The sequence below is a fragment of the Sebastes umbrosus genome, chromosome 21 (assembly GCF_015220745.1).
Source record: "Sebastes umbrosus isolate fSebUmb1 chromosome 21, fSebUmb1.pri, whole genome shotgun sequence".
Taxonomy (NCBI): domain Eukaryota; kingdom Metazoa; phylum Chordata; class Actinopteri; order Perciformes; family Sebastidae; genus Sebastes; species Sebastes umbrosus.
The window spans coordinates 21,078,281-21,104,336 of NC_051289.1; the positions used below are offsets into that span (position 1 = coordinate 21,078,281).

Sequence of the window (26,056 nt, forward strand, 5' to 3'; positions counted from 1 at the left end):
TATGCCAGTCTTGGTATATACTGTTCATTTTCTGAAAGATTTTAAGATCAATTACTTGAAATGTAGCCTATAAATGCTATAAAAGTTGAGTCCAAATGCAATTTGAACAAAATCACCCTTTGTTTAAATGTATAGAAGTGGTATTAATGTTGAACAATATTGCTAATTTCCCCACTGGGGACTAATAAAGGATGATCTCATCTTTATCTAATCATGATTCAAATTGATATATGTTTCTGTTTCACTATGAAACAGGTCTGGAGTATTAAGGTTGGAAAGTTTTATAATACAAATAGTTCAATAGAGTTCAAATGGTAGTAAGCATATAATTACGATTAAAGTTTCAGTAGTCAGTATATTTTTGGCATCATTGGGCAAAAAATCCATAATAGCCTTTCAGCATATTGTAATTCAAGTGTTCTGAGAGATAATTAGACTTCTGCTCCTCCTCATGGCTCTGTTTTCAGGCTTTAAGAAATCTAGCCTGTGACGGGAGACTTTGACCAATCACAGGTCATTTCAGAGAGAGAGAGAGCGTTCCTATTGGCTGTGCTCCGGCTGGTGGGCGGTGCTTAGTATTTCCTTGACTGATCTCATTTTACAGCGAAACAGTACACTACTAAGATGTTTAATAAAGGATGATCTCATCTTATCATGAATCAAATTGAAATGTGTTTCTGTTTCACTATGAAACAGCTCTGAAGTATTTAGGTTGAAAAGTTTTATAATACAAATAGTTCCAATTACATCTAAGAGTACAAATGGTAGTGAGGATATAATCTGATTAAGAGGGGGTCCGTGGAAAATGTTCTCTCCTGTAAGGGGTCCGAAAAGTTGGAGAACCCCGGTCTAGATAATGAAACATTGGCAGATCTCTGGTAAAGTGTACAGCAGTCGGTAAAGGACAAAACATCACCACAATAGAGGGTTTAAAGCAGAAAATCAGACCTGTTGGAGAAATTCAATAGAAATCTCAACAACAAGCCAAATTGAGTTGAGTCACTGGCATATTAATCCATAAAGCCAAGCAACCCCCCACAGATATAAAGTACAGGGACACGGTCCTCCTGGTTTGTGGGGCTGTTCAGGTCTACCTAGACTTTGTTAGTGAAACAGGACAGGTTAAGGCTATATCAGCTGTGGAGGCAGCTCATCTTCACACAGCTGCCTCCCTCCTCCTCCTCCTCCTCCTCTCTCCTCTCTCTGAGAGCCCAAGGGCAACTTGCCTTCACATGAACTTCTTTTTCTAATTCACTCAGCGACCAGAAAGAGGAGAGCACAGTGGAAAGCTACCACATTTATTCCCTCTTATTGACTCAAGACAATGACACAGTATAATGTGTTCACTCACAATACATTTTTGAAGCTCATGTGCAGACTGTTAAGCAGTTCTTCTTCAAGGCCTAAAAACTCTGAGCTCAGGCACAGTGGCTCTCTTTGTAAATGAAGCCGGCACCAACAAAAGGTTAAGGTGCTCAAACACCAATAGATATCTTGTATATATTAACACATTATGACTGTGTCAAACAAGATGTGCTAGAGGTCAGGATGAAAGGATGTTTGAATGTGGAGGATTATTCACAGACACACACACAAGAGCCATGTGTCTTCAAATCCATCAGTGGGTTCAATAGATGGCTCTTTACTTGAGAGGCCGATAATCACGTGGCCCCCGGGTTCCAGTGTCTCACCTCCACCCTTGTGTGTTGTTAACTTTCTTTTTTTTTTTTTTTATTCTTGTCATATTTCACGATGGTTATTAGAAAATTGATGGGTGAAGCTGTTTTGTGCACATCCCTGTCTGGCGGACGCCAGGCACAGAGCTATTGGATTTTTACGCCTGTTCAATGAAGGGTAATGTTGCCTTCATCCGGAGGAGTGTGTGGGGGTGGAGGGAGGAGGAGGAGGGGAGGGCGGGTTATTCATAAAGGAATATTGTGTTTAAGCTTGTGCTCGATACACTTTTATGTGGTGAGATACAGCTGTGTCATCAACCTAAATCGGAGAGTGCAAGGGAGCAGACAAATGCAAGTTCAGGCAAATCTGCAGAACACACAGCGGTGACCTCCAGTAGTGAAAGAAGTATACAAGTATCAATACGACAATGGAAAATACTCTATTACATGTCTTGCATTCAGAAATTTAATAAAGTGTGTGGGAAATGTACTGCAAGTATTATGGAGTATTTACTGATGTATATGTTTGAGCAATATGATGAAGATGCCAGACTGTCGTATTTATGCAATTATCTTTATTAGACCATTGCAAGCAATGTTGCAAATGATTCAGTGGGACTGGTGTTACTAGATTTATGGAGTTTTTGGCACCCATCCATTGAAGTCTCTTGATCATTCATGTTTAAAGGCAGGGTTGACGATGTTATCCTGTCTACATTATTTGTTATATTGGTTGAAAATGGTCTTTACACCCTTACAGCGATCCATTACTGATGAGCTCTGAAAAAAGGACTGGAAAGGAGCCGTCATCTGTAGCTGCTGTAATCCTGTAAAAACGTCTACCAATCACTGCCTCGCGGTCCGCTTGGAAAGAACCAATCACATGCCTCCCTGCTTGTGCTCTTTAAAATGATGCTAGCTTTCCAACATCGTCGACCCTATTTTTAATTGACTGGATTAGCCAGTGAGATGGACACTCTGATCTGGCCATTATATCTATATACGTTTTTTCAATGTAATCTCAATTAAAAGATTCACTACATTGTGATAGATAGTACATATATCATGATATACAATTAGTGAAAGAATATTTTATTCATATCGCTCCCCTACTGATGCATACATGTGTAAGAAGTAGGGCTGTCAAAGTTAATGCACTAACAACGCATTAACGCAAATTCATTTTAACGCCATTCATTTATTTAACGCATTAACGCAACTTGCAATTTTTAGGTTGTAGTGGGCTCAGTTTTAAAGCTAGAGTGAAGATACTGGCATCATATGAAACTATAAAACCGAAGGGATCCATTGGTACCAACCATGTCATAGCTTGTAATGAAGGAGGATAAATAACGCTCCAAACTTGTGCAAAATTTTGGTGAGGAAAATCTGCCATGGTAATTTTCAAAGGGGTTCCTTGACCTCTGACCTCAAGATATGTGAATGAAAATGGGTTCTATGGGTACCAGCAAGTCTCCTCTTTACAGACATGCCCACTTTATGATAATCACATGCAGTTTGGGGCAAGTCATAGTCAAGTCAGCACACTGACACACTGACAGCTGTTGTTGCCTGTTGGGCTGCAGTTTGCCATGTTATGATTTGAGCATATTTTTAATACTAAATGCAGTACCTGTGAGGGTTTCTGGACAATATTTGTCATTGATTTGTGTTGTTAATTGATTTCCAATAATAAATATATACATACATTTGCATAAAGCAGCATATTTGCCCACTCCATGTTGATAAGAGAATAAAATACTTGACAAATTTCCCTTTAAGGTACATTTTGAACAGATCAAAAATGTGTGATTAATTTGCAATTAATCGCGATTCAATATATGAATCGATTGACAGCCCTAGTAAGAAGTTTAATGTTATAACTGGTCTAATTTTAGCTAGTTTAATCTACTAATACTGATTGTACAATCTGCATGTTAAATTAAGCTGTATTAACTGCTCACTGATGACTTCTGACCTGGACAAATATATCAGCTGGTACAAACTTCTCATATGCAATAATGGCGGTAATAACAAAATAGCTAAATTATAAAGTATATATACTGTATATATAGAATAAAGTTTGAGTCAAAAATATTGGATTGCATTTAAGAGTTTGAATCTCCACATTTTAGAGCAGAGTTTTCAGTCTTGTGTAGATTTAGTGAGGCTATATTTTGTGCAAGTGAAACCTGCAGAGAGCTGAGGAGACAAATGGAAGGGATGTGTTTTCTTTGTAATCACCTTGATGCAACTTTGACTGTGTGAGCTTTTGAATTCCTGCTTATCTGATGTGGACACTAGGGATGCACCGATACAGATACCGGATCAAATATCGGGCCGATACTGACTCAAATAGCTGGATCTGGTATCGGTGACAAATGGGGCCGATCCATTCAACTCAATTATACACTATATATACATTATATACTGTCATTTTAACTCCTATTTAAGTTTTGACCAATTAGCTGCTGCATTAAAAAGGTTTACACTTGAATTGTAATTACCAAGATTTATTATTTGAATAATAAATAAAAATTCAGTAAATTTATATCTGTGTTTGTTACATTTTGTTTTACAAAGTTAAGAAAGCAATGTTTAAGTCAAGCCTGATGTTGCCTTACACATAAAAGAGTGATCCAAGTCACTTCCACACAGTGACGCATACAGCTTATTAATTAAGCAAGCCTAGGTATCGCTGTCAGTATTAAAAAAGTGGGATCGATGCATCCCGACATGGACACGGTGAATTGAGATAATGGTTTCAGAGCTGATATTTGCTTCTTTCATAAACTGCCTGACTATGCAAAGCATCCTAACTTCTCTCGGGAGGTGAGACATTTAGTAAGAGTCGGGACAGATACAGGGTTCACGTTGCAATATGCCTCGGAAGGACTGAATGAGGTCAGTCTCAGCACCTTTGTGCACCTGCTCCATTTGGACATTGTGTCAAAGGTTTATCGCGCTTCTATCAGCCTCCAATCTGCTGCCTGCAGACCTCTGCTGCTTATCCAATCCTGCACGGTGTCCTAAACCCATAACCCAACTCACCAACATTGAAATATCATATTAAGTTATAAAACAATACCTGAGAAGAATTACATAGAGGCATAATCCAAAAAGTGCATGATTGAAAAAGGATTAGCGGGGAGGAGAGGGGGAGGGTTGGATGTGGCCACACGGTTTGGTGGATTTGTACTTTGCTCACAGGCTGAGAGCCGTCTGCCTCGGGCTGATTGTGAATCGGGGCCATCCCGTTCAGATTTACGTGCCCCTGCGAGTGATTTGGGATTTACTTTCTTAACAGGCGCCGTCCAGATCTGTCCTTGTTGTGCGGTGTGTGTCCGTCCATGAAGTCACGCCTCGGTGCCTTCAGCTGGATGCATTCGTGATAGGCAGTGGTGGTGTTTTTTTTTTTTTTTTCTGGGCCGAGATTTGCAGCTCAGGGCTAGAATAAACACTGCTCCTCATTTAAATAAGTGTACAGTTTTATTACTGTTGAGAAGAAATATAGGAACATACAGTGGGACAGAGTTATTTTGGGGTTTAGCAGCAGGCACAAGGGTCAGCTCCTGTTGCTAACGATAATGATGACAAATGGTCTGGCCTGCTGGGCCGCAGAAAAATGAGGTCCATCTCTCAGGGGGTTGGTCACCAAATTAGCTTTTGTCAATAGCACGTTCCCAAATTGTCCTCACAGGATATGCTGACAGAAATATTGGTTACTGTAACCGAGTGTGGGAATTGAATCCTATTGGCTTATTCACGGTGTCATTAGCATACAAGGATGAATGAGCGGCCGTGATTAGATACTGTGCACCACCGGAGTCCAGTCGGATTTCAGCGGCGATCGAAAATGAGCTCTGTAGACACACGTTCAATGAGTTCGCACCAGTTTTAATGTGAAGGGTGAAGCTTAGGAATCATACTGTATGGACCATAGAGTTTTTATATGCATGGTAAAGGGGAAATTCGCCACATTTTATGTAGACATCCAATCAGTGTTGATGGTAAAGTAGCAAATTGGAGCAATAAATTCCTCAGTGCGTGCTATATTGACCGAGAAAGCTGAGTTCTCCAGCTCGCCGAGCCGTGCCGGCAGCGCCTACATGCACCAGGATGCATTGCACACAAGCTTCTGACGCCCAGGGTTCCCGCCGGTCATATCCTCTTCCACGGCTAATGCAGCCTCGGCCTCTCTCCGCTGCGTTTCTTAGGCCGTATACTCTGGCCTGAATAAATGCGGCTTAATATCAGAGTCAGCCAAAATACTGTAAAATGTATCCTCATCCATAACTTCCTCTGCACTCATATTTAGGGATGCTATCTTTGCTGTCGGAAACGTAGCTAGTTTGCAATACAAGCAAAGAGAACAAGGAAGTTCTGTTTTTGAGCATCTAGAGCTCACCCCTCGGCTACCCAGAGAATTCAGCTACGCATCCAACTACGTCACCGCCACGCAGTGCTCGAAGTGGTCTTTTGATTTATAGAATATGATTTTACAGGGAAAACATTTCCAGAAGAATTGAATGTTCAGAGGAAGGTTGTGATGAATAATAAAATAGCTATTTAACTTGCAAAAAGATGTAAAATTGCAGAGTTTTAAGTAAAAAATAAATTCTTTGGGAAGGATCCACAAACCCAATATCTCCTCGTACCTTTTATTCACTGTAGACATCGAGAATGCGTCTCTTTATCCTGCTGCATAATATGTAGGAACATCCTGACTGGGACTGAATGATACTCTACTACAGGCTACAAATAACACAGGAATATATATATATATATAAACACACCACCACAACCCTATAATGTTCCAGTGTGAATATTATTGGAGTATTATAGGCCAACAATAGAAGTTACGTAGCCCGAATATAATAATAATAATATAGCAATAAAACCACAGCTGATTATGACTGACACAGTATAACATGCTTAAAGAAATAATGAATAAATAAGAATAAGTCACAAGAGATTGCTGATACCGGCCGATAAACACGCAGGGGAGTACTGGCACTTATTTTTCTCCACTTCAAGCACAATTTGTCACATGAAATGACGGTGCTGGATGCAGGAAGAACAACAGATTTCCAGCTTTCTCTGTCAATAAAAGGTGGTAAATTTCCCCTTTAATATGGTCACTACAAAAATCAAAAGGAAGAAATTACTGCAGGAATTTAATGGGCTTCCAACACTACTGACAATGATCTCAAATCAAACCAAAATACATTATGGAGATTTACATGTTTCCTATTTTAACTTTAGAATACATAATTCATAACTCTTGTCACAGAGGGCACTATTTGATTTGAGCAAATTGAGACAGTGAGTTATTGAATGTGGAGGTGAAAGACTCTGAGATCCATCAACTTAAGGCACCAGTGATGTGTGAACTGGTTCACATATTTCCATTTTTGTAATATAGTAAAAAGCTCAGTAATGTACTTTTTACTATAGTCAGGTTGTTGGTGTGTTACAGTGACGTCAGTGCTGTTATTATGTTTTCACCGGCGTTGTTTTTTTTGTTTGTTTGTTTATCTGTTAGCAGGATTACTCCAAAAGTTTGCGATGGATTTTTAATTAATTTCTTTGGAGGGGTGAGGTGTGGCACAATGAACAATCCATTCGATTTTGGTGGCAATCCGGATCATGATCCCGATTCAGGAATTCTTTTACGGATTCTGATCAGCCACAACATTATGACCACAGGGTATAACACATGCGCAACCATAACTGATGACGCGTTGATGACGCGTGACCCCGCCTCCTTCTTCGAGCAGAGAGATACGTGTGTGGACGTGTGTGCAGGAGCTGCTGGCCGTCGACGGTGAGAAAGAAATAAACAGTAGATGACGGGATGAGAGACAATGTACTGTAACGTTATACAGACATAACAAGGCTGCTGAATGAGAGAGGCATCCGCCGATACGTTACACGGAAACACACCGTGTTAATAACAAGCCAACCACCTCACGGTACCTCCAGCTGTGAGCTGTGATCTGTTTTTAAAGGCAGGCACCTTAGCGGAGGTCTGTGCTCTCCGAGTGCCATTCTAGTTTGTGAATGTAGTGCTGTTAAGACAGACATTGAACAAAATATTCTAATTTCCAGGGCAATACGGTGGGATGCTTGTAAAACAAGCTGAACGGCTGTGGTCAACAAAACACAGATGTGAGGAGCTGTACTCTGTGTTCCCATCTTTCTAGAGGCTGACTATATCTCTTGGACTTGTGACTTGAGTATTACATTGTCACTTACGTCTTTAGTGAGTTACTTCATTCCTGGGCGGCTGTGGCTCAGTGGGTAGAGCGGGTCATCCTCTAACCGCTGTGGTGGTTTGATCCCCGGTTCCGACTGTCTGCATGTCGAGGTGTCCTTGAGCGAGACACTGAACCACAAGTTGCTCCCCGGGCGCTTTACAACAGCTCACTCTTCCTAAGGATGGGTTAAATGCAGAGGTTAAATTTCATGGATGTACCTGTATGTAAATGACGAAACCCTATTAGCAGCTCTCTTCTTCATTCCTGCTCTGCTCTATATGAATGCACCTGCACAGTGTCTACACATGTTGGACACTGTGTACTACTGTGCTTCGCCTTTTGTTACTGCTATGGTTATATTGCACACTATTGTATTTGTATGCTTCAGCTGAGTGACTAACGCTGTGTGTGCTTAGATGCTCTCAGTGGTTATTATAGATGAATCTCTCCTTGGGCTGGTTCCTCCTCAGCCGTGTACATAAAATATGAAATAAAAGCCAATGGCCTGCGTTCTCACAGTGTTCTGCAGACGTCACGTAGGATGGAAACATTGGGCGTCATTCACAAACAGTGAGTGCGTACAAATCTGTGCTTAAACCGTGTGTACAAACGCTTTACTCACACATCTGGGATTCATCAATAGTTTCCTACCCGAATTTGTTCGTACTCTGTGAACAAATTTAGAACTGCCTCAGACAACTTGTACGCACAAATGATATCCGGCCCGGCTGTCTTAAAATGTAAACACACACCTTTTAACTAAATGCATAGCATAATAAATAAAAATAAAGTAAACAAATACTTAAAAAAAAAGAATACATCCACAGAGCATTTAGAAAGGTGCCAATTAAAAATATGGCTTTTCCTGAAAAAAAAAATGATTAAGATTGTGAATTAATCTTTTTAAAAATGTTGGCGGGTCCAAAATGATATCTGACATTTGGTTCTCACTTCTAACAAGGCTTGTGAGCCAATAGTAAAACAATGTTGGTATCGCGTAGTATCTCTGTGTCGTCAGTTAGTGTGGAAAAAAAAGGATAGATTGATGATAAGTGGCAATGACTTGTTGTGAAGTAAATACGATGGAACGGGGGGAATGAGACATCTAAAGTCTGAATGTTATCAATGTTATCAATAGTACCTTTAAATAGAAGAAATTGACACCCTTTCATCCCCATCAATTATTGTCATCGTTAAAATATTTAACTATGAGAATGTACACATTGAAATGCAAGTTTCTCATTGTTTTTATTGAATTGGCCTATAATGATCAGCTACTCACCAATTTCTAGTGCCATGAAATTGCGCATATTTACAGTAGCTAATGTTCAGTCGTGAAATTCTTTTATTTTTTTTTGCTTCAGGGGCCATGCTACAACTTCACCGCTTTCTCCATGATAAAACTCTAGGCAATTGTATTTCGTTATATAGATATATGGAGGCATGGCTGTATGCTGATTGAAAATGGCAGGCACGCGCCTGCCAATTTAGAATGCACTCGGTATGTCTATGTCTATGTCTATGTCAGGAAGTAGATCAGGAATATTGTGATCATGGACCACTCTGACTGAACTTCCTTCGATATGAGAAGGAGATTTTGACGGAAGGGAAACAGTCTATTAAAAGACACGCGTACGTAAACATGATGCTGTTGTCTCATTTTGTGGTCGGATGAAACCTAAACTGAACTTCAGGCATAATGCAAAGTGCTCAGCATCAAAGCAGCAGAGAAAACAATAAATAGAAACTGCCGCAGAATGCCAAAGACCTCAGACTGGGTGTTCCAACGAGACCTCAGGCATAAAGGCTGGCCAAGTCAACAGTGGAATAGCTGCAAAACGGATCAACGGGAAAAGGATGTGGAGGTCTTTGAGCAAAAAGTGAAAATGTGTGTTATAATTTAAAGTGGTTCAAGGACGTTTTCTGTCCAACTTAAATGAGGTTGAACAAATCTAAAAGGAAGAATGGGAGAAAGTCAAAAAGTGCTTATTTCTACCCACTAATCATGACTTCCATAGTCCAAATGTTGAAACACAGCCTCTAAAGACAGCTACATATATTGTGACTCCAGTTCACCGAGTCCAGGACCGTGCTGTCTCTCGGTCTCGTTCGCCAGTCCCGCATTGAACGATAAGTCTTGAAATCAGTTAGATTAAGCACATTGTCTATTGATTGGCTCCTAAATTGCTGCGCGATACAAGACAAATAATCCCATTTCAAGTTTCTACACTTGTTTCTAATGGTTTCCAAACCATTCCAGGCAGGAATGGATCACAATTAGTTTAGCATTTAGCAGCCGAGAGTGGCCACGCATGCATGAGCGTGATTCGGGGCTTAACAGTGGCTGCCTGCGCTGCATTTGACATTTCCATTCTCCGGACACCTTCCTTTGTGCTGTCTGCGGGTGTTTTTTTTTTTTTTGCCGGCACCTGTAGAAGGAGACATTTCAGCCACTGTACGTGCACATTAGGCCAGCTGCAAGTGTAGAATTTCATTTATTTCTGCCTCTCTGACACCAAAGTGCTTCTTGGGCAACAATGAGACTGAAAGACCCACCTCATACTGTACAGTTCTTTCACAACAGAGCAATGACCCAGGAGAAAGATCCTGTTTGACATCTGACAACAAGGATCTGACCTTGGTCAGACGTGGTCACAACCAGGGCTTTAAAAGTCGCTCTGACTGCTTGACTTTTGAAAGAGTCAGTACACCTCTGTTACACACAGTAGAGCAGCTGTGACTGCAACATCTCTCAGCTCTGGATTTCAAACATGCTTGAATGCGATTTTAGAACATTTAGTTTCATAAAAGTGTCCAAAAAAATGTTTTAAAATACTGCACGTTTTACCAGCAATCACATCTATTGCAATGACACTAGAAGCTACAGTGGAATGTAACCAAGTACATTTACTCAAGTACTATACTTGAGTACAATTTTGAGGTACTTTACTTGAGTATTTCCATTTTATGCAGTTTATACTTATACTCCATTACATCTCAGAGGGATATATTGTACTTTTTACTCCACTAGAGTACATTTATCTGACAGCTTTAGTTACTTCAGATTAATATTACAATAGAAAAACTCAACCAATAAATGATGATATATCACTATTGATTTAAGTATATTATACATACATACATATATATATATTATACTCAACCCAAATTCGTCCCAAAATTAATTTTCATCCTCTCCGATCATCTTTTTTTTCGGCCCCGGGACAACAGGACGTCCTTAGTGTTTTCCCTGCCTGCTAAAGTGGCGGGTGGCCTGATGATTTTATCTGCCACCGCCAACAATTTACCCGCATTTGGCAGGTGCTAATTTCAGACCCTGCTCGTGGGTACCCATAGAACCCATTTTCATTCACATATCTTGAGGTCAGAGGTCAAGGGACCCCTTTGAAAATGGCCATGCCAGTTTTTCCTCACCAAAATATAGCGTAAGTTTGGAGCGTTATTTAGCCTCCTTTACGAAGAGCTAATATGACATGATTGGTACCGATGGATTCCTTAAGTTTTTTTCTAGTTTCAAATGATGCCAATAAGCCCCCTACAACCTAAAAATTGTAAGTTGCTTTAATGCATAAAAAAAAATTTGCGTTAACATTTTATTATCATGTTAACTTTGACAACCCTACATCTCGCACAAAGCGAAGATTTGAAATCTGGTATTCCATAGACGTCCTAACACACACTGCTTTTATTGACCATCAAAAGTACTTGATTTACATAAAATGTGCTCCGAAGGCTCAAGTAATGCCCGTTAGTTACATATGAAACAATATGTAACTAAATGTCTAGTCCGTTAGCTCCATACAGGGAGCTGAAGCTCACTACAGAAACACTCGTCTTCAGCGTGCTGTGACACGAGAGACTTCACGGAGAACTGCTCTCTTCTTGACAACTTCCTACTTCTACTTTGTAGCTGTACTGTTTATCATGTGCAGTTGCAGTTCAATTAGTCATCAGTGTTGAGGCAGTGATGATTGATTTCCCCCATAAAACGTTTTGAGCATGTCTCCATGTTTTTAGTGTCTTTGCTTCACGTTTCAGTATGGAACTATAACGTCTCACACAAACATCACCATCGTATCAGATGGAGGATTAATGGAGTTAAAGTGTCAAATCTTCCACCTTAAGAAAAAGATAAGGGTCAAGAAAACCAGCTGAAGGCCAGGTTTAAACTTCAGATTGTTCCAAGAGGGTTTGATTTGAGGTTTGGATAAGTTTAGTCTCCTTTTCCCTCTTCTTTATGACCATAACTAATAGTTAATCAGCTTGTTTTATGTCATCCTCAAAAGGCAGATTTCTGCTGATTCACACACAATATTTAGAAGAATTATTTTACTCTTCCTGAGTTCCAAATCTTGCAACATAGTTCATCCAAGTGGAAACCAGAGGCTGCAGTTCAACATGTGATTCGGCCATTATTCACTCTTTCCCAAACAGACAGACAATGCCCTTGATTTGTAGACACTACACTACTGTATAGCTTGTGATTAATTCCCAATGTGTTCATTACAGAGTGGCTTCACAAGTACTGATGACACGGAAACAAATGAACACCATATTTCAAATGATGATGGGGTGTGAAAGAGGAATTATCATCTAACGTTTTCAGGGATCTATGTGTATTTATTAACAGCTGTATAATTAAAATGCAGCAAATGTACTTCAGGCTTTAAGACTCATTCACATCTTATGGCTTGAATTCAATGCACACTGAGGCAGACTTAATCAGCACAGTCCACAGTGTCTACTTTAGTTACATAAAGGTTTAATCAACACATTGTCCTTGGTTTGACCTGGGAGTAACATGATATTCAAAGAAATAAAATAATAATGCAGAAATAGCGATTGTTGGAAAAAATAGTAAGACATTTTAGAGTTAGAAATACTGCTAAAGAGCAGCATAGTTTAGCAGGTCAATGCCAATACTGAAATGCTAATCATATTAACGAAAAAATATATATTAATTAATATAAATATAACTAGTATTATTCATTCCTTTTAACGTAATGTCACTTTTCTTTTACGTACTTTTTTTCTAACATTAGTTATGACTTTTACGTAATAGGTAGAAATCTTATAAAAGTTTATAATATTTATATTTTGTAGTTTGTTTAAATGTATTTATATTCATTTAGCAGTAAAGATGTCATGGTGGCCCTTCACATTTCACATTTTTATAATAACTATCAGTATTTATAATAATGCCACATAAAAATATATGTATTGGTATCTTGTTCCAAAATTAAATCACTATATCTCACAGTTATAGATGCTAAAAACTGTTCTTTTTTTAAAGTAATAATTAACCTATATATAGACCTATAATTAACCTATATATAAAATATATAATAAAGTAATAATTAATGTGTTCTCCTGAAAGAGTCATTTAATATGGATGTTGAAACCTGCAGATTCCTTGTGGCCAGTTCTGGATGTATGAATGAAGCTGTACTAAATAGTGATGTTGACACATGCTCAGGCTTCTTTCTGTAGTTCGCTGCGATGTTTTCAGTCAGGACTCGTCACACATGAAACAGTCAAACTGTTTATTAAGAGTCTAGTTCCCATTTGTTCAATAATGAACTGGTAAACAATTTTCCTTGAAACACAGTTGTCAGTTCATCAAACTCCCTGCAATATCACCCGCCAAAATCCAAACCCACTTATTGTCCACCGACTCTTAAAGAGCATACAAAGTGAATCAATGACTGATCAGTGACCAGAAAACATATCTTTGATCAATAAATGACGAGTGGCAAATTAAAGTCAGTGGTTTCAGGCAACAGATGACAGTGTGTGTGTGTGTGCTAGCTTTAAACCAAAAAATAATGAGCCAATTTAGTTTGTTATTAAAAACTGAAAGCCAGCCAATGTGAAACACCTCCTGCCTGACTGCAGCCAGTCCAAGTCAATATATCAGTCTAATCCTCATTTGAATGCAGCGTTTTGATCAGATTCCACACAATATGCATGATTAAATGTATTAAAGTATCAGATGTCTGCAGCGTGGTGTGGAATTTATTCAACAATTTGTAAAACCTCAGATGCCCCACAGAGACCCACCTAAAACTATTCATTAGTGAAGAGGAGAGTTTCTTTTGATGGTTGAATATAGTTCCAAATGATTTTCCAATCTGATAACAATAAAACTGTCAAAACCTAAATAATAGAGCTGAAATGATTTGTCAATTAATTGATTCAAATCAGAAAATCAATCAGCAACTATTTTTTTTCTGTTTTATTCTGAACTATAGTTACAGCTTCTACTGTAAGGATTTGCTGTCTGTAATAGTACAGTAGTAAGTACAGTATTAGTGATAGTAAATCAACAATCTGTGGGTTTTGGGCTGTTTTTTTTCTATTTAATGACATTGTATAGACCAAATGAATGGTTAGTTACAGCTGTACTCAGAACTGCTGCAAAATATGGGTCATATCAGTGTTGGCTTTCACAAACACATATTGATCTGGTTGAGGGTGGTTAATAAAAAGAATTATAAAAAAAAAAGATGTTGAGGACATGCATTTTTTCAGTTCTAATTTAGGTGTCAAATTATTTATTCGGTGTAAAAACAAGCATAAAAACAACATAACTCCAAATTAAGAACATGCACTGCAGTTGACCTACTGATTAGTAGTAACCACTGTGTGCTCAAAAAATGCACTAAATATTTTGAGACTTTAGCCTAGAGCAGGGGTCAGCAACCTTTACTATCAAAAGAGCCATTTTAGACAAAACAAACAAAAAAAATCTGTCTGGAGCTGCAAAACATTTGAGCATTGTGATGAAGGTAATACAGTTTATAGTTTTAGTCTAATGATGTGAGGGCCCAAGTTCAAATGTACGACGGAGTATTAGGGCCACATTGAGGGAAAGAACATATGAGATTTCCAGAATAAAGGCATAACTTTACGAGAAAGAAAGTCATAATATTACGAGAATAAAGTCATAACTTTACGAGAAAAAAAGTTGTAATATAACGAGAATTAAGTCACAAATTTAGAGAAAAAAATAAAATAACACGTAAAATTACAACTTTATATTATTATGACTTTATTCTCATAATACTACGACTTTTTTTCTCTTAAACCTATGACTTTATTCTCATAATATTATGACTTTATTCTCATATTATGACTTTATTCTCAAAATATTATGACTTTATTCTCATATGACTTTGTCATAATATGATGACTTTATTCTCATACTACGACTTTTTTTCTCTTAAACATATGACTTTATTCTCATAATATTATGACTTTATTCTCAAAATATTATGACTTTATTCTCATAATATTATGACTTTATTCTCATAATATGACTTTATTCTCATAATTTGATGACTTTATTCTCATAATACTACGACGTTTTTTCTCTTAAACATATGACTTTATTCTCAAAATATCATGACTTTATTCTCATAATATCATGACTTTATTCTCATAATACTACGACTTTTTTTCTCTTAAACATATGACTTTATTCTCAAAATATCATGACTTTATTCTCATAATATTATGACTTTATTCTCATAATATCATGACTTTATTCTCATAATACGACTTTTTTTCTCTTAAACATATGACTTTATTCTCAAAATATCATGACTTTATTCTCATAATACTACGACTTTTTTTCTCTTAAACATATGACTTTATTCTCAAAATATCATGACTTTATTCTCATAATATTATGACTTTATTCTCAAAATATCAGATTTATTTTCCCCCTCTACGTGGCCCTAATACTCCGTCGTACCGCTGTACCATAGACCTACAACAATGATAAATAAAAATGAAAATATAAACAAAAAACATTTATTCATTTCCATTTTTATAAATCCACAGGGAGCCACTGGAGAGGGGCTAAAAAGAGCCGCATGTGGCTCCGGAGCTGCAGGTTGCTGACCTCTGACCTAGAGAGATGGGTCCAAACCTAACTTTGTATGAGCATGTATGTATGTTTAGATCTGGATTATTTACCACACTGGTCACAAATACAGTCATTGCTCCACTCCCTCCAGACCTCACAGTGAGCAGGTAATAATAACACAGGGGTTCAGGCCTTTGAGTGTGTTTTCATGGTGATTAAGACTATGAGTGAGCTTCACTGCTCCAGTCAGGGATGGAGAAAGTCTTGGACTGTCTCTTGTGCTCTCCTATCGTGTAGTCTACATGAATACATATATGTCTGGCGCTCTGCTCCGAGGGGAACATGCTGATCTCTCCGGTAACCACCGTGTCTTGCACCACGTCCACCGGGGAGTCGAGGTAGAGCACCGCCTGCTTCCAGTGCGTCTCCGGCTTGAACGGGGACGTGGACAGCACCACCGGGGACTGCGGCTGCGGCTTGTCCCCAGGAGGACACGGGAAGGTGACCGTGAAGTAGACACAAAACGCGTTCACGGCCGCCGAGCCGAACGACTCGCACCGGAACTTCCCCTTCACGGACCGCAGCTCCTCCACGGTGACCGAGTACAGGTCGAGCTCTGCGAAGCGGGCCGGGTGTGAGAGCACATCCTCCACGGTCACCGAGTTCACCGTGATGTCCGAGTTCATGATGCACCTTCTGGCAAAATCGGACATGCAGGACATGTCCACACCGTACTGGTCTTTGACAGTGTACCAGAAGTTTAAGCGGTCCTCCACCACCGGGTCGCTGATGGGAGCGACGTACAGCTCGGCTTTGCTTGGCAGGATAACACCGCCGGGCTTCAGCCACTTGTCCCGGGCGTAGAGCACCGAGTTGAGCATGGACTCATGGAGCAGAGCATAGCCCATCCACTCGCTCACTATCACCTCCACCATCTCCGGTAGGTCCACCGTCTCCACCGTGCCTCTAATCACCTCTATCCGGTCCTCCATGTCGTTGTGCTTCACTATGCTCACCGCCTGCTCCGCTATGGAACAAGCCTCCACGGCGTACACCTTCTTCGCTCCGGCTTGAACACAGAACATGCTCAGCACGCCGGTTCCGGCTCCGACGTCCAGCACCACTTTACCCCGTATGGACTCGCTGTTCCTCAGGATGGCCATGCGGTACGCGTTGGTGCGCACCTGGTCCGCTATCATCTCCTCGTGGATGGTCACATCGGTGTAGCTGTCGAAGTACAGGCGCTCCTGTCGGGTTTTATCCAGTTTTCTTTTCTTAAGGACATGAGACATCTTCTCGGCTCTCTCTTGGTGCTGCTGCTGCAAGCCTCACTGTGTTTTTGTTGCGCTACTTCCTTCCGCATTGTGGGGATCTGGGACTTGTAGTTTCACACCGCACACAATACGAGAGATATCTAGTTAAATAGACTACAACTCCCACAATCAAACGACAATGACGCAGAGGTCGGAGTGCTGCATTCACTGTCAGGGGGGGAGATGGTAAATATAGCTTCTCCTTGGTACAGAAGCAAGCGCCTCTCTCTTCTTTCTCTATAGCTTGCAATCTCAGTTTAAAGGTCCCATATTATAAAATGTACAATTTTCATGTCTTTTATATTATAAAGCAGTTTTAAAGGGACTGCTTGTAACTTTTTACAGGTCGGGGTCCCATGCGCGTTCGCGTGTGGCCGGAGTCTCTCATCCTCTGCCTGCTTGCCTTCACTCACACAGCGCGCGTTCTCGCTGTCTCGCTCCACCTCTTGACGTGAACGTGCACTCACTACACACTGCAGGAGATTTAGTAGCTCTGAGAATATCTAGTGAATGTAGAGTGGACGTTTGTGCAGAAATAAATGCTGCAGCTCCTCCAGACCAACAGAGGTTTCCCGTGTCTTGTGAAGTGACGGGGCTCCGCAGCGAGAAACGTTATTGCTCCAACCGGCTGCCGGTGTCTCCCTGCGGGCACATTCAGGAGACGATAACGTTTCTCTTCCTGCTTCAGCCCCTGAGGCTGAGGCAGGAAAAGCCAACACTAGGATCAGCAGTGATTCATAGAGAGACCTTCGTCTGGTCAGCTAACATTGATATTGTGGTTTTAGCTGACGTGTGTCGCCTCACTGTGTTGAGCGATGCTCGTTCATGTCTATTTAGAGTGAGCAAGCTCGAGCCCAACGCTGACTTTCGTTGACTTAACGGCCGCAGGTGTCACTGTTAACAAGCATTTGAAAGTTACAAACAGTCCCTTTAAGTGTTTTATAAATACTGTGAAAGTATCGAACGCTCAAAATACTGTTGCAGTGTATGTGAATGACATCAGCTAACAGGAAGTAAACATGGACTCAAGCTGTTGCCAGACAACGCAATTCTGTTGCAATTCCGTTGAAATGCACTAAAACGGAGTATTTCAGACAGAGCGTCAATACAGGTATATTCAAGCAGACAGTATGATGAAAATAACGTGATTTTAAAAAAAAAATACAGCATGTAAACATGTTCTAGTAGAAACACAAAATACAAGTGTGAACTTGAAAATGAGCACGATATGGGACCTTTAAGAAAAGCCCAAACTAAGCGACCTTACCAACCTACCACAATATGAGAGAGAGAGGGGCGGGAACTTGATCACTTCATATGTATGAATTTATTTTGGATTGCATGCATTTCATTGCATTTTTGCATCCATTTTTTGCTTGTAACTTTACATTTTTCTTGTCAACTAACCTTAAAGTAGTAGAACATTTTATTTCTTTTTTTGAATTATTTTTTAGCTTGTAACTTTACATTTTTCTTTTCAACTATACTTAAAGAACTTGAATGTTTCATGTCATTTTTGCATCCATTTTTAGCTTGTAACTTTACAATTTTTTCTTGTTATCTAACAAGTTGAACATTTAATTACATTTTTGCATTTCGTTTCATTTTTGTATTTTTGCAAAGACTGTGAATCCAATGTCAGTAAGCCTCAATAAAGAGAACGGTGCTGCGTTTTTATTTGTGTTTTTCAGTGCTAATATGTTGAACCAGATTGGCATGATGTGCTTGTATATCAATCTTACAATTACGGCAAACTGCCTTTGAATCGTTGGAGAGAGACAGGAGGAGCAAGCCCAAATAATCAACTACAATTTAGAAACAAGCCCAAAAGAACGCAACCCGCGACTACCAATATTTGTAATGTATTAAGCCCAAAGTCGCTTATAATAAGCGGACTTGGCAACTCTGGCCTGCTCCTAAACTGCATGAAACGCCTCGCTTGAAGTCCTGCCTTTTCTTCTGTAACGTTGCGATGTCACCAAGTAACACATTTGCATAATACCTACCTAGCGGCTAGTTTGGCTCGCCAAACAAACAAACAAACAAACACCTGAAAATAGGCATAATAGATCAACTTTAATTAGGTTTTTCTGGGGGCTAATAAAGCCACCTGTAACATCCTCATAGTACGACAATTATTGGCACAAATAACCCCGGTAGTGTTGCTTTTTCTTTGAGAACAATACACCTATGTTGAAATTCCTCAACACCAATTGGACATTGAGAAACTCCCTTTATGTATGTGTTTGTTTCATTATTATGAGCCTTTATGAATGTAATATTCATTATTGTCCATTTGCGTTTATTTTCATGAGACTACTGTTTATTATTGGACAAAATATGACAGTGATAGAAACAATATGCACTCTTTATAAAGAGCTTGTCCCTCAGAGGAGGAGAAGGATGAAAAGAATGGCTAGAATAACTATTACTACCTGAAGTTCAGGTGATATCCAGCTGAAAGTGAATTAAATAATATTAACCTGAGAATTAATTTACCTCCGCTTTTATGTATTTTTTAAAAATGAATAATTTAATACTTTATATTTAGTTTTTTATATTTTATTCTTATTCAAGTGTTAATAAGTCATTTGCCTCAGTTAAGCATTCACAGCTGTTTGGAACGGGAGAGAGGGGGATGACAGAATAATATTTGGTTATTCAGTATCAACTATTTTCAGAGATATGACTCTTTTAAAACAGTATTTAATTATCATACTTTCTGCTACAATTGGTAACATTTAAGGAAGCAGTTTTTTGGCACTTTTAGCTCCAGTGTGTCTCTGATGATTTACGCTAAAAAGACCATTTTGACAGTAAGTTTATATTTTCACTAAACCCTCATTGCTCTGTTCAGTAACATTAAAGAGGGTTTCCTGAGAAACTCTGAAAGGTTTTCTTTCTGACAAGTACCTGTTAAGAGTCAGGGTGGTTCAGGAGCTATAGCCATTTCAATGTGTATATACCATCATACATATAAGCAATTTTAGAATCATAAAGCAGGCCTGTGAATATGCAAAAACTGACTTTCACCATCTCATACCTTGTTGTTTATAATGACTGAGATGTTACTTACAAGCCTACAAGTAAGTGCTCCATCACCTGAGCCTCTTCATCACCACATGCTAAAAAAGAAGATATTTTAGTTTTGACTTCCATTTGGGCTTGCCAATATGCAAAATCATTTCATGTTAATAGCACTGTATAGTGCAACTTCAACATTAAGAAGCCAGATTTAATTTCCAGGCAATAATTTGCACAACAGAAGCACTGCATTCTCTTCAGCACTTCACTCTCTATAATGAATATAGGCTCCAATCATCTGTAGTACATCTATTGTGTGTCTATCTCCTAACAAGCTGCACAACACAGCATGGCCATTACCGGCTCTGAGCTCTCCCCAAAGTTCTGGCAGGGAGAACACAGCTGCTCGTGGCTCAGCTCTCCTCTCTTCTAGACGGTCCTAAGGGACCCGCTGCACTCTGTTTCAGAGATCTTTGGCAAAAGATGCTGGACAAATGAGCGGGAGCTGTATCCCATTTCATAAAGATGAGAAAAAGAGAGAAGGAAGCAGCAGTTTGAGAGGAGAAATACAGCGGGACGCTAGGTATTTTTTGTTGTTTTCAAGACTTTTTTTGAAGCAAGAAGACAGATCAGTATAGTGCAGGAAATGGGAAATAATAGCGTTACTAAATAAGAAGAAAACATTGCTGGGTAGGTGGGTGTATGTGTGTGCATTCACATTTACATGATTCTTCTAAATTTGGATCCAATGCTGCCTTTCAAGCACAGACACTCCTGGGAAAATGTGTGCATTTAATAATTCAGTCTTTTTAAAAATTATATAGAGAATAAAGCAGGGGAATAATTCTGCATGAACTGATGTGCTTTCAGCTTGAGTAATGGAAACAGCAACCATCAAGGGGAAATGAGCCATACCTTTGTAGTAAACACCGACTTGATATTCAAAGCTCCAGTTTTCCCTTTTGGATATATTTGATTTATGTTAAACCAGAAACACAATAACGCCAAACATTATCTAAAGAGGCAGTGTAATCCTAAAGTGAGCTAAATATCAGAGCTGAACACCCACCGCCGACCGGTCAAAAGCAAAATTGGACCAAGTGCAAAGGAGGAATGGAAATATACAATAGTGTAGATTACTGAACCGTGGAATGCAGACAGTGGAATTCAGATTGTGAGTCTATGCACTTGGCAAGAGGCGATGTAGCCGGTAGACATAACAGACAGACAAGCAGCTGTTGGCCGTGTTGTCCTCTCCTCCTCTCAAGCTTCAGGTAGAAGTGCTGCCAGGCCCAGACACAGCCAACACCCAGCTCCCACTGAGATGCCTGGCACGCTTTACCTTCATCCTTAAAGTAAGTAATACGTCTGTATTCATGCAGAGAAAAGTCTGCTATCCAACGAGCTGTTACAGCTGACCCTGGTTTAGGTCAGCACGTCGGGTCGGAATAACCCGGTGAGATCATACTCTGATTATGGGAAACCAGGTTAAGACGTTTTTCTCATATTAAACATTTCACAATGGCACAGCATCCCTCTCTGCACGAAAAGGCTGCAGTGAATCGGTGCACCTTGTATGCTGAGGTAAACTAGCTATCCTTGACCAATCGTACATTGATTTTTTTAGTACAGTTTTACTTATGAGACTACATTATTGGCGTTTTGCTCTCCTCCTTACAGTATATCCTTTTTTAATTTTCAACATGCAGCCTAGTTAGTCGCTTCAGTTTCTAGAACTCACAGACCTTATGAAGGATGTTTTCATGTATGCTGCCACAAGAGCTTGAAATGAACTCCGGAAAATGTTGAAATTCCTATCTTTAATTCAGTGTGGTTTTTATTTGCACTTCATTGATAAGCTAGGGTTGGTAGTGTTCTTCAAAAACATTTTTGGTTATATTTGTTGAAATTCTCCTTACATCCCGACAGCAATCAATAAATCAAATGCTCTGACAAAAAATAAAGAAAACAATTCCAATATCTGTGTCTGTTACAAAGTAATCTATGAGAAACGTACGCTTGCACGTATTTGATTGGCCAGCGTAGAGCTATGGCGGATTAGTTGCATTGCAGTATGGCAAAAGTTGAGCCAGGTTCAACAAAGTAAATCCTTAAAATTCTCAGTATCTATATTCTAATGTGTCTACAACATCTGCACATGGCAAATACGGTAAGGTGAAGGTTAGGGGAAGATCCTGGTTATGGCATATAGACTATGGTTACGGTATGGTAAAGGTTGTGAAAGTAAAACACTTGGTTAGGAAAACACTGTGGTTATAGTTCATAAAAATGGGAATGTTAATCGCAGGTCTGTGAAGGGACGTGAACTTCGATCTTTTACATGGAAGTTAGACTTGCTACACCTCATCCAGCACCTCAACCACCACACACTCACTTTCCGCCTCACTAGATAAAGACCACACTACTTTCTGCATTGGCACAGCCCATTTGTATAAGACGTAAATCATAAGGTGTGGAATTGTCCAGCATAGTATACCTACTGTTTTTTGCACAGTGCTGTTGAACAGTATGTCTTTTTATATATACATGAACTGAAACACAAAAATAGACACACATGTACACACACACCTCCTAACCTTATACTACCATCGAGTCCCAAACACTGCCTGTAAAATCTGAATAGCTCCCCATTCTCAAATGAGTGGGAGATTTTAAAAAAGCCACATATTTGCACAGCTCATCCTCTTTAATTAAACTTGGGCCAATTCCTGTTTGCACATCCAAATCATAGTCCCACATACAACTGATGGGGATTACGATGAGGTCTAAGGAAGGGCAGAGGAGTGCTTGAGCGTGGATGTGTGTCGGTGCCCTATTTGTGCATGAAACACGTTGTGTACTGTATATCCAGAGATAAAGATGAAGGCGGGGGAGATGACGGAGAAAGCGGCGCAGGAAAGGGTTGGTCGAGCATGGCGGGACGGGCGGAAGCCCAATCGCTTTGGTCAATGAGGGGTGTCGTGGAAAAATCGATAACCAGCTTTCATTTTTTTCCCCATCTCCAGCTCCAAAAGCTGTATGAAGAATTCATGCCATGTGTGTGTGTGTGTGTCTTAAATGGAGAGAAGGAATGTTTTCATATTGTGAAGACACTATGTGGGAGGCTATATCAGTAATAAAACAAAGAATATGAAATAAACAATAAGTGAGTAGATGTCTAAAGAGAGGAGGGAGATAAAGAGAAGCGCAGTGTGGGCTCTTTGTACTAGAAGCCCATCAGCAGCTGCTCTTCTTCTTGGCCAGCTGCTGTCAGCATGCACAGCCTCATGGGAACTGCCTGCGTCCTGTCAGTATTACTGGACCTGTCAGCTGCTGCAACAAACACACACCCACAATAACCCAACCTCGCATACTCAGATATGTATACACGCATGCATAGCAACCTGCACAAACAGCATGCAGAGGCCACCTAAAGACACGTCAACCCGCAGTGGCATGTTTCTCAAATGCACATACTGTACATAATGTATACGTGCACACACAGCCACCAGGTTTTGGTGTCATGATCACCCATTTCAGAGGAAGGCAGACTGCTGAGCAACAAATACAAAGGTGCAATGGCTTCATATTGATTGTTCTCGGGGATCGATACCGGGCTACTTTGATATCTCACTCCCAGAGAGAGAGAGAGCCCACATCTGTGAATGCTGGTGTGTCATAACACACTTCCCATCTCTTATGCGCCTCCTTATTCACCTGTTTCTTACAGCAAACATAATTCATCTCACCCAAAAGACTGTTTCACGCATGGATCCATCTGGATGCCTTTTTCCAAGTGTGTGTTATCTAGTTTCATGCTTTGACATCTCCCTATATGGACACAGTGTGTGCCAGTACTTATCAGTGGGAAAGTTATAACAACGGCCAGAGCAAAATTTCCTGCCCCAGGCGTTTTCATTCCCCTTGTTTGTACAGTCCATGAACCGCCACTGACACACACACACACACACACACACACAAACACCACTCCCAAGCCTACCTCCTTTCAATTGCCCCAACCAATCACTTTACAGGATCTTGGCCCGTCAATCCAGAGCCCCGGTAATCAATTCATTAATTACATCCCTTTCCCTGCAGACTCACTTCCCTCATGCCACCCCAGTATCAGTTACATTACACTGCAATTAGATTAAATTACTAAGAACAACCTGCATGTGACAGCCGTTATGGCAGCGTCAGGGGGGTATTATGCTGACTCCACGACAAACCCACTGCGCAATTTGTAAAATGGAAATATTGTCTGCTTGTTAATGGAGGTTATTTGATAAGTACAGACATGAGGAGATACTGTAATAGTCCCATCAGGATCCTGCAAATAACATTCCCAAAGTCTGCGGTAATTGTGCTGCTTGCTTACAGACATGAAACAAGGTTTATTATCACCAAATTACATTCAAATATACGTTAACTTATTTCAGTAAATCCAGTAAATAATGAAAAAGGTCTGTAAAACACTTTACGTCCTTAAAGGAATAGTTTGACATTTTGGGAATTATACTTATTTGCTGTCTTGCAGAGAGTTCAATCCCAGTCTCATGTCTGTATGCTAATACATAACCAAGTAGTTTTGTTTCAATACAAAAAGTTAAACACATGTTTAAAACTGTGACAGTTTCACTTTCACAGCGTGCAGTTAAATGCAGTTTGCCCCAACTGAAAACGGACATTTAATGGTCTGGTAACATTCAAAATGGGTGAATCCTGGTGGTACTAATATATGCAGACAAAGGTCTGTATTTAGGTATCTGGGACTTTCTGCTCTGGAACCAGTTGTTCTCTGTACAAGGCAGGATTACCTGATAATCCTGTTTCGTACGTGAGACTTTGACTCTTCTTCTACTTCTACAATAACATCAGGACGAGGACTATGGATCACCAGCGAGCCAAACCTACTGCAGACCACTAAGAAATCAATTCCGCATCCATTTTCTTTCTATGAGAAGCAAGTAATTCACCAGCGGTGCAAAGCAAGCACGCAACCTGAGGGAAAGGGCAAGAGATGAGTTGAATATTCAGTCAACTTCATGCAAATGCATGATGTGTTTGCCATGAGAGGATCAATCCATTTGGCAAAAGAGGATGACATTTTGTGTAATGCTTCTTGCAGCTTTCACACACTTTCTCATGATGAGGAAGTTACAGCTATAAGAGCTCTTTCTCCCTCGCTGTGGGGATAGCGATGGAAGGAGCCAAGTGTTGCCAACGGATTAACACGAGCTATTAGGACATATTTACCAGTAAACTCGATTAAAGGAATAGTTCGACACTTTGAAAAAAGGCGTATTCACATTCCAATAGTTCCATGATAAGATTGATATGCTAAATACGAAGCTACAGCCAGCAGCCGGTTAGCTTAGCTTAGTATAAAGACTGGAGACAGGGGGAAACAGCTAGCCTGGCTCTATCCAAATGTAAAGAAATCCACCTGCCAGCACCTCTTTAATGTGATGTGATTACATCTGTACCAATATATCAGATTTAGACAAAATTTTGAAAAATTATGCGTTTCATTTCTATTTTTCCTTTTAGCAGCACTGGTAGTACAATTTTTTTTTTTTTCACAAACTATTTAATTCCAGCTATCATTGAACTTGCTTAATGCAAATATTTGTATATATTTATTATTGGAAATCAATTAACAACACAAAACAATGACAAATATTGTCCAGAAACCCTCACAGATACTGCATTTAGCATAAAAAAAATATGCTCAACTTGTAACATCGAAAACTGCAGCTCAACAGGCAACAACAGCTGTCAGTGTGTCAGTGTGCTGACTTGACTATGACTTGCCCCACACATGTGATTATCATAAAGTGGGCATGTCTGTAAAGGGGAGACTCGTGGGTACCCGTAGAACCCATTTTCATT

General features: G+C 39.8%; 1 protein-coding gene and 1 long non-coding RNA gene across 2 annotated transcripts; both read right to left on the reverse strand.

Moving 5' to 3' along the window:
• Positions 1 to 13,486: 13,486 nt before the first annotated feature.
• LOC119480471 lies at positions 13,487 to 14,861 on the reverse strand. Its single transcript, XR_005204939.1, has 2 exons — positions 14,698 to 14,861; positions 13,487 to 14,618 (listed from the first exon to the last, which is right to left on the reverse strand). It is a non-coding gene; the product is annotated as an uncharacterized LOC119480471 (long non-coding RNA).
• An 897-nt stretch (positions 14,862 to 15,758) lies between these two features.
• prmt6 (protein arginine methyltransferase 6) lies at positions 15,759 to 17,409 on the reverse strand. The gene has a single exon (XM_037756745.1). It carries the CDS (start codon positions 17,117 to 17,119, stop codon positions 16,049 to 16,051), a length of 1,071 nt encoding a protein of 356 aa, XP_037612673.1. The 5' UTR covers positions 17,120 to 17,409; the 3' UTR covers positions 15,759 to 16,048.
• Between the last annotated feature and the right edge of the window lie 8,647 nt (positions 17,410 to 26,056).